The 19,045-nt window shown below is 42.9% G+C and overlaps 1 protein-coding gene across 1 annotated transcript; it reads left to right on the top strand.

The window, feature by feature from the left end:
• Positions 1–1,135: 1,135 nt before the first annotated feature.
• LOC143600278 (3-ketoacyl-CoA synthase 11-like) lies at positions 1,136–17,805 on the top strand. The gene is made up of 2 exons (XM_077078014.1): positions 1,136–1,881; positions 16,881–17,805. Exons 1-2 carry the CDS (start codon positions 1,162–1,164, stop codon positions 17,661–17,663), a joined length of 1,503 nt encoding a protein of 500 aa, XP_076934129.1. The 5' UTR covers positions 1,136–1,161; the 3' UTR covers positions 17,664–17,805.
• The last annotated feature ends 1,240 nt before the right edge of the window (positions 17,806–19,045 follow it).

Here is a 19,045-nt window from a genome sequence, read left to right as displayed (position 1 = left end):
CCTAACCGGTTTTGAGTATTGAGAATCAAACCGGTTTTTTATATTTTATTATTATTTGTTTATTAAAATTTCGTTATTTTTTTTCAATTAACAAGTTTGATAGGTTAGGGTTTTCGATATGCAGACTCTAGTTATGATTTGAATTGGTTTTTGGTCAAACCAATTTTGACCGTGTTAGACCACAAATTGGTTTTTGATTAATAACCGGTATTTTGAAACCTTGTTATTTGTTAACCGTTTTGTGACTTTTTTCTAGGGCCGTCCAAATCGCTCGGCGCTCGTCTGGAAATTGCTCGAAAAATGGTCGGTCGCTTTTTCGCTCAATTGTAAACGAGCTGCTCTGCTCGGTTCGATTTGTAAACGAACCAAGCAACGAGCAAAGGCTTGCTCGGTTTGGTTCGGCACGAATATATTTAATTTATTTTATATATAATTATATATGAAAAATATATAAATATATAGACAACACACATAAAATATAAATATACAATTTTTTAAACCCTTTTAAATTTTTCTATTCCGTCAATGTTATGGTTTCATTCGTTCAATTCAAGTTTTCAAAATAATAAAAGTTTGTTTATGTTCGTTATATCTCTCTTCAAATTTTAATCTCATAAAAATTTACAACATATTACACACCTGTTTAAAAATACTAATTTCTTTACAAAATATATTATTATAGCCTTCAAAATTTTTTCTTATTATAAATTTTAAGTGAAAAAGAAATAAATAATGTTTAAAAATCGCTTGATGTTTAATCGAAAAATGCTCGTTTCAATTTTGACTCGTTACGAATTTCAAACATTCGGTTCAGTTATAAACAAGCTAAGCAATGAGCAAGCATTCGTTCAGTTCGACTCAACTACCCTAGTTTTGTCCATCATTGATCACACTAATGAGCTGTTGTTAAATGGGCCACCCCCAACGGCCCTTCTTCAATTCGCCCCTCTCACGTGGCTTTCTTTCTGTTAACCGCTGGCATATTATTATTAACATCACACAGGAAGATACCATGACCATGACCATCAACATCAACATCAACATCAACATCACACATTGTTGTATTGAATTGTCGTATGCGAGGTGCATTCTCATAATAAATCCCCATTGTATGTATTTCAATCACATAACACACCCACACTCAACAATAAGAATAAGAATATGGCGGATCCACCAAGACGATCTCTCCCAAACTTGCTGTTATCCGTAAAACTCAAATACGTGAAATTAGGTTACCATTACCTCATCTCCCATTTCATGTACCTCTTATTAATCCCACTCCTCGCAGTCGTCTCCGTGCACCTCTCAACCCTCACGCCACAGGATCTGATCAATCTCTGGCGCTTCAATCTCCTCACCGTCTGGATCGGCTCCATGATGATCGTCTTCCTGGCCACCCTCTACTTCCTCAGCCAGCCCAGAAAGGTTTACCTGCTCGATTTCGCGTGTTACAAGCCGGACACTTCCAACTTCGTAACACGCGAAACGTTCATGCGTCATTCGGCCCTGGCCGGAACGTTCAGCCAGGACAACCTGGCGTTTCAGAAGAAAATTCTGGAACGTTCCGGGCTAGGCCAGAAGACATATTTCCCTGACGCGGTGTTGCAGATACCGCCGAACCCGTGTATGGCGGAGGCGAGGAAGGAGGCCGAGATGGTCATGTTCGGGGCGATTGATGAGCTGCTGGCCAAGACAGGGGTGAAGGCCAAGGATATCGGTGTTTTGGTGGTGAACTGCAGCTTGTTTTGTCCGACGCCTTCCCTGAGTTCGATGGTGGTGAATCATTATAAGCTTAGAGGGAATGTGCTGAGCTATAATCTTGGTGGGATGGGGTGTAGTGCTGGCTTGATCTCTATTGATCTTGCCAAACAGCTTTTACAGGTATGTTTTTCTAATTAATCTTACATGGTTTTTTACGTTTGTTACGATAGAGGTCAGATAATTATTTTGATCAAAAATTTTGATTGTTTATGGTTAGAATGACGGTCTGGATATTAGCTAAACGACCGTTCTCATCAATAATTAATTAAAAGACCGTTTTGACCAATAAATAACAAATGTTTGTACCTTGTGGTCAGAGCGGCTGTCCGGATATTAACATGCCAGACTTTGTTCATTCAAACGGACACTCTAGTCTATGATTTTCAAATTTTGACTTTTTTTGGTTAAACGGTTGTTAGAGTGTCTTTTTTTTTTTTGAGTAGTCATTCTAACCAATAATTTTTAAAGTATGATCTCTGTGGCCTGAATGATCGTCTGAATAATGTTCAGACGATCATTCTGACAGATGGTTTTAAAAGTTAAGTTTCTTTATATTAAAACCGCTGCGTAAGTGTTTCATGAAATATTGTTTAATGACTATAGCAAGAAGCAAAGAAACAAATAATTATTATTTGAAATCCGATTATTATTATTTTAAATTTAAAGTTCTCCAAAATGGCCGGCTTGAGCCTTGAGGACAATTTTGAAAAATAATTAATTAATTTGTCAAACCACATGATTGCCGTATCACTTTAAAGATTGACAACTGCTAATAGTCTGGCCTCGTTAGTCTGATGTGGAAAATCTACGAAATCACTTGTAACATTGTTTTTCAAAATTATATAATCTATTAAGTATATGGTATATATTATATTCTGTTGTCATAAAAAAACAAATGTTGAACTGATAAAAAGCTACGTGTAGGTTTTTGTTTTTTAGCTATTTTCTCCTGAACAACACTATGTACTTGCAAAATTAAAGTTATAACTTTCAAAGAAAAAAAAAGGTATTTTTATTGACCATTTTAGGTTTTGTAATAAACATTACCAAACATTTATTGAAGCGTGAACTAATTCATCATGCTAAGCCTTATTTTGTTAGAAACTAAAGTATTAGTAAGGATAAAAGTTAAATCTTGTATAATCAAAGATAGTTTCTTTTTTCATCCTAATAAAAGTTATAAATTTATAATAATAATAATTAAGACCACGACTTTGCTTTTCATTACACTGCTGGGCTACTTTCTACGAGCTCGCTCGCCCTGAAATTGTCCAATTAAACATGTTTAAGTGTGTGTTTTTTTCCTTGTCGATGACTAATCTCTTCAAGATGTGTCGGTATTTGAATTCACATGTTCCTTATGAACTCAATTTGCATTTCCCTGATTAATGCGGGATTTGTTTAAGGTATTGTGAAAACCTCTCTTGCATCATTCTAGGACGAGGGTTGTCTCACCATAAGGGTTGAATAAACATAGTCCTAGGAATTCATCATCATCTTAGATGAATAATAATGGTCGGTATTTGAGTTCAGCCATCATGATCTTACTCCTAAGCATACATGTTATATTGTGAAGCTCTCATCTTGTCCTCAATCAAAGCTCACAAACATGTTAGTTGATTTGAGTACTCGTATTTGAGACTAGCCATACATTATGAACCCAACATATTTCTTGTATGCATGTTGAATGTGGGATTCTCCTAAGTCGTTACAAATATCACCTCCGGCGGCTCATTTCATTTCACAATCGATGTGTAATTTCGCTAAAGTGGTATAGTTATGCTACTTTCATCACCTTCTACATCTTTATCGGAGTGAAAGGAGGATGAAAGATTTTTGAGACTTTATTATTTAATTGATCCAATAGAAAATAAACTATATTTTGTTGATTTCAGAGTCGGTTAAAAAACTTAAAACGACAATATTTTTTGTTTGAACCACCACTCGTATAGAAATCGTAAATATTTATACTTGAGAAGCTTAGTCGCTTAGATGACATTCATAGGTCTCTCTTGTATATGTATAGATATATCCTTTCTTTTTTTTTTTGCTTTTATTAAATTGAATATTTTTTTTCAATTTAATCTGATAAAGAAGGTTGTATTTATTTAATAAATAATAATTAAAAAAATGACATTCTAAAACAACAAACTAAAAAGGCTAATTAATAATTTATTTGACCATGTGGCTAAGTGACTTTTTAAAAAGCGTGGGGAAACAAAAACAAATACGGAGTATAAAATAACGTGATTATTGTTTTTTAATTGTTCATATGATTGAGATGTAACGTTGGTTTTTAAATATCATTCCAAACCTTCATAATTTTTTTTCTTCCATAAAACTATTTTTGTAAGTTTAAAGTCTCACTTTTAAAGTCTCACTTTAATGTATGTCCTTTATGTTCATATTTATAGTTATCTTTTTAAAGGACAAACAACAAAATATAGATGTGACAATAAATTATTCAATACGGTTTGGTTTGGTTTGGTTTGGTTTGGTTTGTTTGTTTTTTTTAAACGGTGACTTTTTTTGTGTGTTTGATCATTACACTCTTCAATTTGGAGAGTTTTGTTGCCCTACTCTGCCAGACTATGTTGTTTTTACCGGGCTCATACTGGCTTCAAAGTTTAGCTTGGTCGTTCCTTCGGGAAATCACAAGAGCATAACTCTCTGGTGTAACACACGGTTGGACTAAAAAGGGTGGGATTTGGATTCGAGCTGATAACCTCGCACGGCTTAGTTAAAATCATTCATTGTCAATATACACCCAAAGTGTTACAAGCAAGGATCAGCTCAAGCATATTGCCACTAGGCCACAAATGAGAGTAATTTTGGGTTTAGGTGTTGTTGAAATATGTCACCTCCATCCTTCACTCTTAGGACGAGGCATGTGCACGAATTAATTAATTTTCTTAGATACTAATATCTTACTTAATGGGGAAAGTTAACGTACAAATAAAATTAACGTGTTAATTGTGAGAATTAAGTAAAATAATTATATATACAAGTATATTAATTATGTAATTACTCCAATAGAGTAATTATGTATTTACTGTATGATGTAATGACATAATTACTCTACTTGTATATATAATTACCCTACTTGATTGTCACAATTGACACGTTAATTTCATTTGTATTTGATACAAAACTTTAAGAGCTTTTAAAATTATCTAATATATATATATATATATATATATATATATATATATATATATATATAATCATGATTGTTTTGTTCGTTATTGGTATTTATTTATTTAGTTTATTATAATCCTAAGAGCATTTACATTCAATTTATTAAAATATGTGAGTTGAGTTTTTATAATGTAGTGAGTGATTTAGGATTTGTGAGTGGAGGAGAGAGAAATGCAGTGATTTTTCTGTATATTTGAAATATCAGTTCATATCATATAATCTTTTAATATATTTTAAAAGTGATTATTACTGAAGAAAGTAAATGATAAAGATTAAAGGTATATAAAAGTATTATTTAATTATAAAAAGAGAAATATATAATTTAAAGATAAAAAATTGGATGAAAATGCTTTAAAGCATCATATAAACATTGGTGGGCAATTAGTGAGTTGGATCTGGATATGTCGTTTTGTGTGCGGGGCCCACTAAGGGAGCCATGTGACAAGTGGTCAGAATGGGCCTTCACCTGTTCGAAACTTACAAATCTAGATCTTGGACGATCTGGCGGACTAACATTTATACACATAATACACTTTAACACGGTTTGTTAAACTGTTATATAATCACCCGACGGACCTATTCTTGTGGCAAAGGGGTTAACCGTCATCTGCAAAAAATTCTTTTATAGTGTAAAAACCCGACCGATCCATGTAAGTATATAACAGCTAAAAAAATATTTTTTATAGGTGTGCCAATGTTATCTCTTCAATTAAATCAGCGAAATACTATGTGCAAGTATTATAAGTTGTTACGATACTTGACATATTTATATTATACGTATATAGTCTTCTTAATTAAAAAAATTATGTATATAATTGAAGAGGTAGGTCCCCGCAAAGTCCAGTTGGACTCGCAAGACACACCTTGAAGAGGTACGTCTGCGCAAAGACTAACTGGTCCCGCAGGACCCACCATGCTCAAAGATGAAGACCTTACACGCAGTAAGCCAGCTGTTCCCGCAGGAAAGCCTCCCTTGGTACAGTACCCTGCCTGTTCCCGCAGCTATGGGTACAAGCCAAGAAGGAAGGCTACCCGCACTAACGGTAAGGCTACACGCATAAGGCACTAACTCTTAACTTCAGCAATGTCACCTGAAGGAATGAGCAAGGCGGGAATATTCCCACCCAAAAGAGCCAGTCCGTACGCTTCTGGAAGATCTTTTGTACTATACCTGCCAAGGTATGGACAAAATAGACAAGATCTGACCAAAGCAGCCCATGAACCAATCACAGGGTGACAGCTCACCGACAATAGTACGAGGAGGAGCACGCTCTAGTACAAAATGTCACTATTAGCCGTTGCCTACCCACCAACTCCCATCGTGGCACGTACATAGCCCATAGTTGGTGGAAAAGGAATATTATACAGCTGACCGTACCTGCTTGAAAACCTACCTTCGGCTATAAATACTCCAACACCTTGGAACGGTATCGGCATCTCATATAATCTTATCTTTAGCTATTTCTCTCTATATACACTTATATTCAGAGCAATCTAGTCTGATTCTCACGCCGGAGGGTGGTCACAAGGAGGAACCCCCCCCCCCCCCCTCTCAGTGACGAACTCACGGTGTCTGTTTTGCAGGTCAAGAAGAATAACCATCTTCGCCGGACCTAACCCTCGTGGGAAACATCTACTTAACCCTAAGATTATCCATAATCTGTCGGGGTTACTTAGTGTTTCTTCATTGGCGCCATCCGTGCATAGAAGCTAGAACTAATTCTTTTTCAGTTTTTTCAAAACCTCTGGAAAGATGGTTAAGGTTACTCCAATGACAAGGCCAACGAGTGACCAAGAAACTCCGGTAACCACAACCCCAGCTACTGGGGGGAACACCGGCGAGTACACGATTTTTACGAACACTACCCCGGTTACTCAAGTCGGGGCAAGTGCAGTAAACAATCCTCCCCTGGGATTCATTGATACCCAGTTGGAGAAACAACAGACGAGGCTCCCCCGCCAAACACTTGATCAAGTTAAGGCTTGGGCGGAAGCACGTCAAAAAGAATTCCAAGCTGAGTTGGATGAACGTTTACGTTCACTCCAACAGGCTAATGACGAACTCGGAAGCACTCGACAACAGCTCAACATGAGCAATGATTGCGAGTATTCGGATGATGACTTGATCAAGTTAAGGCTTGGGCGGAAGCACGTCAAAAAGAATTCCAAGCTGAGTTGGATGAACGTTTACGTTCACTCCAACAGGCTAATGACGAACTCGGAAGCACTCGACAACAGCTCAACATGAGCAATGATTGCGAGTATTCGGATGATGAGTGGGAAGAATCTGACAGTGACGCAAACCCTCGTCATAAGACGAAAGGGAAGCGTAAGGAAGCAGACTTCCAGCCGAGAAGAAATTTTGGAGAAATCTTTAAGCCAAGGAACGCGGAGGGAAACCCGCGTGACTTCTCCAAGACTTTCAGGCCAACTGTTGCAAATGCGGGAACGTCCAAGTTTGCGAGGGACATTGCGGAAGCAATCGCCCCGAAGAGTGCCAAACAGATGTCCAACATCGGCACTTATGATGGCATATCCGACCCAGACGATCACTTGAACAGATTCATAGCGGGGGCAACCGTCAGCAACTGGACGGAACCCACGTGGTGTTATATGTTCCAGATGACGCTGGTCGGAGCGGCCAGGGCATGGTTTGACCGTCTACCGGTCCACCACATCTATGATTGGGCAGACTTCTAGCACAAGTTCAGCCAGCACTTCAGTCAACAGAGAAAATATACTGAAGAGCAGTGGACGATCCTCAAATGCGTTAGAGAGGAGGATGAATCTTTGCTAGACTTCATCACTCGCTTCAACTCAAAGAAGTTGAGTCTGGGCACCATAAGTGAAGATCTCGTTCGCGCCGCTTTCATCCAGGGCGCCGAATACCCAGAGCTTATCCGCACACTGACGGGTAAAGATGGCATGCCATCCACATGGGATGCCATCATGACGGCAGCTAAACGCTTTGCCGAAACGGAGAAGCAACTGAGTAGAAACCTTCCCCAGAGTACAAACCTCTACACGCAAAGGACCAGAGAGAATAATGTCCGCACCACCCGACAAAACAAGAAGAGGAAGCTAGGTATTTGGCAGTCAAGGGTAAACTTTGACACCTCATCCAGCTCTAGCCCTCTATTAGGCGGAAGGGATAACACGCACCCATCAAACCGAAACCCCCGATGGACGCCACTCACCAAAAGCGTCACGGAGATATTTGCCACCGAGAAACTCCCATGGCCAAAAGCTCCAATGATCCGGCAGCGTCATAATGCGGATCAGAGCAAATCCTGTGACTTCCACGGGACAAAGGGCCACACCACCGAGGAGTGCACATCTTTGAAGGATGTTGTCGAAACATTCGTCAAAGATGGAAAACTTACACCTTGTGGCATCAATCAAGAATGGAGGGAGGAACGATAATCGGTACAAGGGCAACGGACGAAAGCCTGTTGACATCAGCATCCACATGGTTCATGGTAACGTCAGAGGAAGAAAACGACGAACGACAGAACCATGTGCGTGGAAGGAAGCTGAAGTGCACTTCCCGCGAGTGCCAGGAGGGCCCAACAAAGAAGGCCCTATAGTCATCAAAAGCCAGCTGGGGCACTACATCACTTCCCGCACTCTTGCTGATAACGGTGCTTCGTCAACGGTCATGTACAGGCAGTTCTTCGACAAGCTAGACGACGAAGACAAGGAACGCCTGGAAACGGTATACGCCTCGATGGAAGGGTTCGATGGCAGCACAAATACCCCCCTGGGTATCCTATCTTTCCCCGTCACTCTCACGGACGGGAAACACTCCCGCACAGAAGACGTGGACTTCGTCGTAATGAGGAAGCCACACCACACATACGACATTCTCTTCGGGAGAGACGGGATGGCAAGATTCAATGCCATGGTGTCTTCAGTCCACGGCATGATGGGGTGGCCAACAGCTGAGGGTGTAGCGATGATCACCGGTATTCCCCAGGTATGCATCGCATCTGTCTTATCTAAACCCAAACCAAAGATGGCTAAACCAACCATCACTGAACCAGAAGAATGGGCATTCAATGGCAAATACCCTGACCAGGCTGTTACCATTGGCCCAACAATCACCGATCCTACACGCACCTTACTCAAACGCTTACTGCAGAAAAATGCTGACATCTTCGCATGGACACCATCTGACATGACTGGTGTACCTCGAAGTAAGGCAGAGCATAAGCTCAAGTGTGACCCGGCTTTTATGCCAGTCATACAAAAGCGTCGAGTAATGGGGGCGGAACAGGCTAACGCGTGTAGAACCCAAGTCAAGGAACTCCTTGACGCAGGCATCGTACGCGTTAGCAGATATCAAACATGGGTTGCAAATCCCGTCATGGTACCGAAATCTAACAAACAATGGCGCATGTGCATAGATTTCAAATACCTAAACAAAGCGTGCCCCAAAGATTGTTACCCGTTACCCGAAATTGACCTTAAGGTAGATTCGTTAGCACCATTTCGCCTTAAATGCTTCCTTGATGCGTATAAGGGATACCATCAAATCCACATGGTCGTCGACGATCAGGACAAAACCGCATTTCGGACGCCCGATGGCACATTTTGTTATCAAATGATGCCATTCGGACTTAAGAATGCCGGTTCCACATACCAACGCCTGATGGACAAAGAGTTTCATGCCCAAATTGGGAGGAACTTGGAAGTTTACATGGATGACTTGGTCATCAAAAGCCTTGAGCCAGAAGCGATGTTGAAAGACATTGAAGAAACTTTCAACACGCTCAGAAAAATAAACATGAAGCTCAATCCGAGCAAGTGTTCTTTTGGGATGGAAGAAGGGAAGTTCTTAGGAGTCATCGTTACCAAAGATGGCTTCAGAGCGAACCCTGAAAAGGTCGAAGCCATTATCAAAATGGAATCACCTACTACCATCAAACAAGCTCAAACACTGAATGGACGACTAGTCGTACTTAATCGCTTTTTGGCGAACCATGCGGATAGGTCGTTCCCATTCGTATCAACATTGAGAAACTGTTTAAAGAAAACGCACTTCCGCTGGACACCAGAAGCGGAAACAGCTTTTCAGGAAATTCGGTCACGCTTGATCGAACTCTCAACGCTCACAACACCAGAAGCGGGGGAGGAATTAATCCTATACCTCTCCGCCACAGATAGAGCAACCGGGGCAGTTCTACTAGTAGAACGGAAAGGCATCCAGATGCCAATCTACTATGTTAGCCGCGTCTTAACAGACGTAGAAACCCGGTACTCTACCCTGGAAAAATGTAGGTCTTGCCAACTCTACGCACCCAACAAGCATCGCCCGAAGAATGAACTTATTCCAGTCACCTCCTCATGGCCATTTCGGAAATGGGCCATCGATGTGACAGACCCATTTCCCACGGCAGCAGGAAACGTTCAGTTTCTAGTGGTAGCCATCGACTACTTTACCAAGTGGATAGAAGCAAAACCCTTGGCCCAAACAACCGCAAAACATATCAAAAAATTTATTTGGGAATTTATTATTTGTCGTTTTGGACTTCCACAGAATTTGGTGAGCGATAACAGCACCAACTTTGCTGACAAGAAGCTACAAAAGTGGCTGGAAGAACTTCAAATCACCCACACCTTTACCTCAGTGGCACACCCGCAGGGTAATGGTGAGGTGGAAAGAGCAAATAAGAGCATCGTCGACGGCATAAAGAAAAGACTCTTGGAGCATAGATCTGGCTGGGTGGATGAAGTTCCACATGTCCTTTGGGCGAACAGAACGCTAAAAAAGGCAAGTACGGGAGAAACCCCGTTCAGCCTCACCTATGGCACTGAAGCCATGGTCCCGGTCGAAATTGGTTTACCCTCACCAAGGGTCTTGACTCAACCAGAAGACAATGATGCGGAAAGACGATTAGACCTTATGCTAACCGAAGAACGCAGAGACTTAGCCGCAGCGCGCGAAGAAAATTATAAGCGACAAATGCAAAAGTACTACAACACGCGGGTAAAACTCTGCAACTTCAATGTCGGAGACTACATACTGCGTAACAACGAGGCTTCGAACCAAGAGCGCCCAGGAAAGCTGGCCCCGGTCTGGGAAGGGCCATACACTATTAAAGAAGTTTTGGGAAAGGGCGCATACCGGCTCGAAAGGCTCGATGGCGCCCCCATCCCAAGAACATGGAATGGAGCTCAATTACGCAAATGTTACATGTAGATCAATTCCAAACTTGTAAAGAAAAGGCCCAGAGCCACTTCTAATGGAAATGATTCTCCTTTATCACATTGTGTTGATAGCCTTACCTCTATACTTATGAAATTTCCACACTGATATGCCGGTATTCACCACATAAATAAGTGTGAAAAGAAGTCGTTGCGTGTGGAAGGCGGCAAAACCCGCATAAACATAAAAACGGTAAAAATTTCTAAGGAAGATGAGAAAAACCTTCACGCGGGTCAGATGTAGGTAAAGTTTGGCCATCCTACCATATGAAAGTGGCGGTCTTACCCGCACAATCATGAGGGAGGAAACAACTTTAACTTATCATCTATCACGTTGAAAGGTTAACTTATCCAAAATACTTAAGAAATTGATAAGTTAAACTAAAATATGCATGCGAAAAACATATAAGGTTTACAAGGCAAAGGCATTAACAAAACATTAATATTCCATAAAAATTCAAACATTACAAGAATGGCTGGGCATATACCCGCATACAAAAATATAAATCTATTCTAACGGTGGGAAGGGATCTAAAGGTTCAAGCTTCAGGACCACTCCCTCCAAACCCACTTGAACCCGCACCATCAGTTGAGTGTGGCGGTTCAAGGAAAGCCTTGAGAATGGCTAGCCCATCATCAGCAGCAGCAATCTCGTTCACCTTCTCCACCACCGGATGCGGGAAGGCAGCATACTGGTTCACTGCTTGGTCATAAGCAGCTTCAGTGTCCATGTCATAAAGAGGGAAGTTGGAAGGCGGGATGCCCTCCTCAACAAACCCTAGACCAAGCAGGAAGCCAGCCTTTTCCCCATCCTCATGAGAAACGTTGAGGGCCGCGCTCATGGCATCGTCATAAGATGTGTTCGTAAGAACCCGATGCACAACCTACAAAATAGAAATATATCAAACTTTTCTAAGTATAAAGAAAAGCGTAAAGAAACTACGGAACTACGCATACCTGCGACAACGCTTCTCGTAGTAGCCATTCTTTGGTGACCAGAGCTTCCTGGAGGGTAGCTTGAGCTTGATCACGGGCGCGTTCGGCTTCGTTTTTGTTAAGGTTAGCAAGCAACACATCTTTGGCTGCAGCCTCTTCAACGCCCTTCAGCTTACGCTCAGTACGGTCAAGCATACCCCTCTGGTCCAGTAGCTCCTGGAGCTTCTTGGCATCTTCCAAGGCCAAAGCATCATGAGCCTGTCGGAGCTCTTTTAATTCGGCTTTAAGCTCTTCGTTCTCTGTACGTAAAGGCTCAGCAACGGCTTCAGCTTTGGTGGCCCTCTCGGTTGCGTTCCGTGCAGTTTCCTTAGCCAACCTAAGCTGTTCGTTAACAGCTTGGGTAGCCTTGGAACGGGCCTCGTGCCGGGCATGAACCTCAACCTCGAGGTCCTTGAAGGCCTTCTCCTTTTCCGCAGCGATGGCGGCAAGTCTCTTATTCTCCTCCCGGATAGCTCGCGCCTGAGCCACTTCCAGGCTACGCGCCGTCTTTAACTTGTCGTTTTCACGACAGAGCAACTCGACGCGCGGCTGCATCCGGGCAAGGAGGATTCGGAGCTCGTTGGTTAGCCTACCCTCCTGGTAGCTAGCCATGGCCTCCCCCAACGCACCGCTTGGGGCGGCGTGGCGCGCCCATTCGACGCAGTCCACAGCCGTTCGAAGGGTTGTTCCCCGGCGGATGTTCCACCGTGGAACATACACCTCATTGGAATCTGAAACTGCAAAAACAAGAAACAGTTAGGAAAAAATGATAAAAAAAAAAGATAATATGCCAAAATAACCCTACGCACCTGTAGGGTCGACAACAGGCCGGTAGCCGCCAAACCCATCACCCGAACCTAAGGGATATCCATCCAAGAGGTCGGGGAGATGGGAAGGAGGCAGAGATTGGCTAGAAGCCCCAACCCTGGACATACCTGAGGAACCGGCCATGGACGAGGTAGTCGCCGGTGCCGGAGGAGGCACGGTAGAATCCGCCGCGGTAGAAACCACGGAGGTGAACTCACTTGAGGTGAACTCACAACCGTGGCCGCCGGTGCGGAGGAACCTGCAGAAAAAATCACCGCCGGCTCAGTGAAGGAGGCAGTGAAGATGGCACTGACAGCCAGCGGAGATATCACAATTGGAACAGTTGGCTCAACGGGATGAGCAACTGAACCAATACGTGAAACAGGCGCAGGAGCCTGGGTTATCGCCTCGGGTAGGTTGACCAAACCTACCGTCATGGGTCCAGAACTGCTTCTTCCCGCAACACTCTGGAATGCGGTTGCATCCACGCCTGCATGAAGACAAGATATTAAATATAATGGCGGAAAGAAATGCGGTTAAGACAAATGAAATTTATACTTACGGGTTTTCTTGATCTTGAAGGTTCTGACAGGTGGGGACGAACCCGATGGAGCCGGCCTCTTCATGCCAGTCGCCGTCGTCGTACTGGGCTGCTCGGAGGTGACAGCTGTCTCAACCTCCGAGACAGCGGTCTCACCATCACCAGGATTCCCCGCCGCCTCCTCGCTTTCGGTCTCCGAATCAGACCGATTCCCTTGATCGGCGGAGGTAACCTTCGCCTTGCCCTTCACGCCGGCAGCCTTCTTCTTCCTCGCGAAGAAAGGACCATCTGCGGATTCCTCATCAGAAGATGACAAAATTAGAGGAATTCCAGCAGAGGTTTGAGCATGAAGAGGGCGGGGGTTAAAGAATCCCTTACCTGGCCGCGTGGCGCTCAGAATCTCGTGGCCCGGCGGGTAGACCTCCACGAACAGACCCGCCGTCTGCTCCAGGATGGGCAACTCGTTCTCGTCAAGATCACGAGTACCCAGCCGAGCGGGACCACCGCTCTCCCGCGGTTGCAGAAGCGACTGCAAGGTGTTTCCCTCTGAAAATAAAAAGAGAAATGGTTACAAAAAAAAACCCTAAATTGGCAAATAAGACGGAGCATACCGTAAGGGATAGAGTTCAAACCGTATTCGAGGACGATGGGTATCTGCGGCGTCTCTGCCCCGGCATCCTTCCATACCCGGCTCATCCCGAGCATCACCATCCCAGACTCCGCAAAGCGGTAAACCGGAGTCTGGATCCGGGAGATCTTGGTAAACCATTCCGCCTCCTGGTAGTTGGAGGCGTGAAGGTTGGGGAGTGCTCTCCCGTTCTTGAATGTCATCGCGATAGGGACGACACGGGCAGAGATATAGAAGAACTCCCGTTTCCAAGATCGAAGACTGCGCTCGGTAGCACAGATCTTCAAACCCTTGATCCGAGTGACCAAGGTGTACCAGCCTTGGATGCACCTCCAAGAGTAGAAGGTCATCAGGCGGTCGACGCGGGGCTCAACACCCAGAATGTGGCACACCCATTCAAAGTGGCGGATCTTAGCGATCGCCATTGGGTGTACCTCTGTCAAGTGTACACCGTGTTTCTCCAAAACACGATATACAAACTTCGTCAATGGGAATCTGAGATTCCCATATATGAAGAATGCAGCATATACCCCTATCTTGCCCTTGGGGGCATCATACACCGTTTGGTGGGGCTCTGGAAACTCAGGCTCGAAGGGCTCGAGCATGAACTTCTTCCCGATGTAGTGATACAGGTCGACGGAAAGAGCACACTGGCACTCGCCAGCAGTACTCTTATCGTCCTTGTCAGACGTGGACGTCGGGTTCTCGGAATACACGTCGGACTCTTCAGCAGTAACTTCAGGATCGTGAATGGAAGACATGTTTTAGATGTAAAGAACGATTTCAGGAGAATGCTCGACAAAAGTAGAGTATTCGCCGGAAATCGCTTAGAAGAAGAAGAAGTGAAAGTGTGAGTTGAGATGCATCCTCTCCCCCCTTTATATACTCATCGCAATGAATGCGATGAATTTAATGCGGGGGAGAGAGAAGAGCGCAGGTGCAATGAGATGACAACATGTGGAAAGCAAGCTGGCAACGGCTGTCGACAAGACGCGTGCCGTAAAATTCGCGCCCACGTGCCCGAAAACTTGCGCCCACGCGCCTGAAAAAGCGTCTGGAATGACCATATACTGTCACGTCGCCAAAACTTCCTGCACATCCTGAACTGCCAGAAGAAACCGTCAGAAGACGCTAACGTCCCTTCAACAGTTTGGACTGTTCTTATCCTTTCACCAACTCTTCAAATTTCAAAAAGATTCAAAAAGATTCAAAAATAAAAGGGAATATACCCCATTACCTTGGGAAGCAAAAAACCATAAGACAAATGCGGGTACAGTGTCAAGGCGAAACCCTTCACATACTTAGCACTTGCAGGGAATTGAAGCCAAGAAGGACCTTATGGGCCATGCTTGCGGAAAGGGAAATAACACCTCCGCATGACGGGAACGTTGAGAACTAGATTGTTTGAAACTTCAAGGTGGAATTGGTAGTTTTAACATAACTGATCATTATGTCCAAAACTACCAAAACCTCGTGAAGAGTCTATACAAGTGAAATTCAACACTCCCGACTTGCGAAGAGGTTAAACACCTACCTGCATCATAACCAAAGATCAGGCAGAAATGTCGGGAATTTCTGCAAGTGACATTAGGAAAACCGCGGGAAGAATCCCCACGGAAAACCTTAAAAAACAAAAATCTCTTTAAAACCCCTTGCTTAAAGTCCAAAAGTTCACCTCACTTATTAATAATTCATGAGAAGAACAATGGACTGGGGGGACTTGAAGAGGTAGGTCCCCGCAAAGCCCAGTTGGACCCGCAAGACACACCTTGAAGAGGTACGTCTGCGCAAAGACTAACTGGTCCCGCAGGACCCACCATGCTCAAAGATGAAGACCTTACACGCAGTAAGCCAGCTGTTCCCGCAGGAAAGCCTCCCTTGGTACAGTACCCTGCCTGTTCCCGTAGCTATGGGTACAAGCCAAGAAGGAAGGCTACCCGCACTAACGGTAAGGCTACACGCATAAGGCACTAACTCTTAACTTCAGCAATGTCACCTGAAGGAATGAGCAAGGCGGGAATATTCTCGCCCAAAAGAGCCAGTCCGTACGCTTCTGGAAGATCTTTTGTACTATACCTGCCAAGGTATGGACAAAATAGACAAGATCTGACCAAAGCAGCCCATGAACCAATCACAGGGTGACAGCTCACCGACAATAGTACGAGGAGGAGCACGCTCTAGTACAAAATGTCACTATCAGCCGCTGCCTACCCACCAACTCCCATCATGGCACGTACATAGCCCATAGTTGGTGGAAAAGGAATATTATACAGCTGGCCGTACCTGCTTGAAAACCTACATTCGGCTATAAATACTCCAACACCTTGGAACGGTATCGGCATCTCATATAATCTTATCTTTAGCTATTTCTCTCTATATACACTTATATTCAGAGCAATCTAGTCTGATTCTCACGCCGGAGGGTGGTCACAAGGAGGAACCCCCCCCCCCTCTTCTCAGTGACGAGCTCACGGTGTCTGTTTTGCAGGTCAAGAAAAATAACCATCTTCGCCGGACCTAACCCTCGTGGGAAACATCTACTTAACCCTAAGATTATCCATAATCTGCCGGGGTCACTTAGTGTTTCTTCAATAATAGTATTATAATAACCAAAAACATAAAATAAGCTATTAGTAACATAAACATGTTTAATGACTTGTTCAATCATATGTATAACAAATTGTAATGCCCAATCCTATGTTCGATGTGTAATAATATCTCAATTTAAATAACAAGTAATTGTGGTATGTTTGTTGGACACAGGTGAACCCTAACTCGTATGCTTTGGTGGTCAGCATGGAAAACATCACATTGAACTGGTACTTTGGAAACAACCGATCCATGCTCTTGTCAAACTGTCTTTTCCGTATGGGCGGGGCCGCAATTCTCTTGTCTAACCGGTCGAGTGACAGACATCGCTCAAAATATCAACTCATTCATACTGTCCGCACCCATAAAGGTGCGGACGACAAATGTTACAGTTGTGTTTTCCAAGAAGAGGACAAGGAGAAAAACATTGGTGTTGCTTTATCTAAAGACCTTATGGCGGTCGCGGGTGAGGCTTTAAAAACCAACATCACGACTCTCGGACCGTTAGTGTTACCCATGTCCGAACAGTTACTGTTTTTCATGACACTAGTCGCGAGGAAAGTATTCAAAATGAAACTTAAGCCTTATATCCCGGATTTCAAGCTTGCGTTTGAGCACTTTTGTATTCACGCGGGAGGACGGGCAGTCCTAGACGAGTTAGAGAAGAATCTAGAGTTGTCTAATTGGTATATGGAACCTTCTAGAATGACATTGTATAGATTTGGTAACACTTCTAGTAGCTCATTGTGGTATGAGCTAGCGTATTGTGAAGCTAAGGGTAGAATAAAGAAGGGAGACCGATCGTGGCAGATTGCGTTTGGGTCGGGTTTTAAGTGTAACAGTGCGGTGTGGAGAGCTCTGAGGACTATCGATCCAGCTAAGGAGAAAAACCCTTGGATCGATGAGATCCACGAGTTCCCGGTTCATGTTCCTAAGATTACGGAAATCGGGTTGTAAGATGTGGTGTTTTGATGTTTGGCTGAATTAACAATGTATGTGTGTTGTTAAGGTCAAAGTGACTTTAGCTGGCATGTATCTGAACTTTAACTAGATATTTGTTTGATTAGATGTATCTGAATTCTAAATCAAAATTAGTTAATTAGGTTAACAGGGCACCTCTATTGGGATTCATGGATGAAGAAAAAAGGCATAGAGCCATCCGGGGAAGCGTCAGCCCATAGGCGCCACGACTACATCCGTAGGTGTTTTTGGACTTCTCGTTCATGGGGACAGCCACTCACTGATGAATATGTGCGGACAGCGTAAAATTTATACACCTTTTTAATACTAGTTTTGAAGACAGCTACAGACACAATTACACAAATGAGTATCACTGATGAAAAAACAAAAAAAAGAAAAAAAAAAGAAATGGCCCGTATCGATTGGTAATATCAACGGAATCCATTAAGAAACAAAATACAAAAGAAGGAAAATGTGAATCAAAAGAATTGCAGGTAATCAGTCGCTGATTACCAACATATACCAATGGAATCCATAATAGGTAGACCGTAGACGAACAACAATCACCGACACGGACCTGACGCGGTTGTACTAGGGTGTAGTTAGATTACATGGGAACCTTTTGCAGAGTAATCAATGTGAAGATAAGATTTTGGATAACATTTTCAACCTGATTTTTCAGTCATTTGGTTCATTTTGCGACTTTTTGGCCATCGGTAATAACATTGGTAATGCAAGCCTAAACATGTGAATAAATAACAATAGCAACACAAGCTTGGTTGTAATCTTGAGTCTTTTAAGCCTAAACATCACAAGCTCACTGTATTTCAAATACAGCATATCAATAAATGTAAACCTATATAGGCTCTAAATTCTGGTGATCGACAACTACCAACTACCTACTACCTACTTTGGATTGGACATGAACTCATTAATGTAAAGGCCTTGGACCAAAAGAGTACTACCTCAAGTCCGGCCTAATAACTCCTTTTTCCCAATCTCGTTAAAGATCTCGTTAATTTATTAAAGAATTTGTTAGAAAGTTCAGTCAGTAAAGTTAGGGTGCAAAGTGTAATTAGTTAATAGTTTGTGTAAATATTGTAATTAGTTAGAAATAAGCTGATGTGTTGTGTTGTTTGTGAAACGTCGTGACAGTAGGAACAGACTTTCGTTTCAATATAAAATTTCTATATACAAATGTGTTCTTGTTTACCGTGTTAATCGTGTTGTTAATCGATCCTAAGACCTTCAGTTTATATTAGAGGAGGTCTTTTTTTTTATGATTACATGATACATACTAGTATATACTGTTTATGATAAGAGAGCTGCTTTAGAAGCTAACTGGCTCATATTGGTACTAGTTGGATAGAGGCAAACGA

This window comes from Bidens hawaiensis, unplaced genomic scaffold, assembly GCF_021521415.1.
Source record: "Bidens hawaiensis isolate Kalapana, Puna unplaced genomic scaffold, B.hawaiensis_p1.1 tig00053889_1, whole genome shotgun sequence".
NCBI lineage: Eukaryota > Viridiplantae > Streptophyta > Magnoliopsida > Asterales > Asteraceae > Bidens > Bidens hawaiensis.
This window is presented reverse-complemented; position numbering and strand designations above follow the sequence as displayed.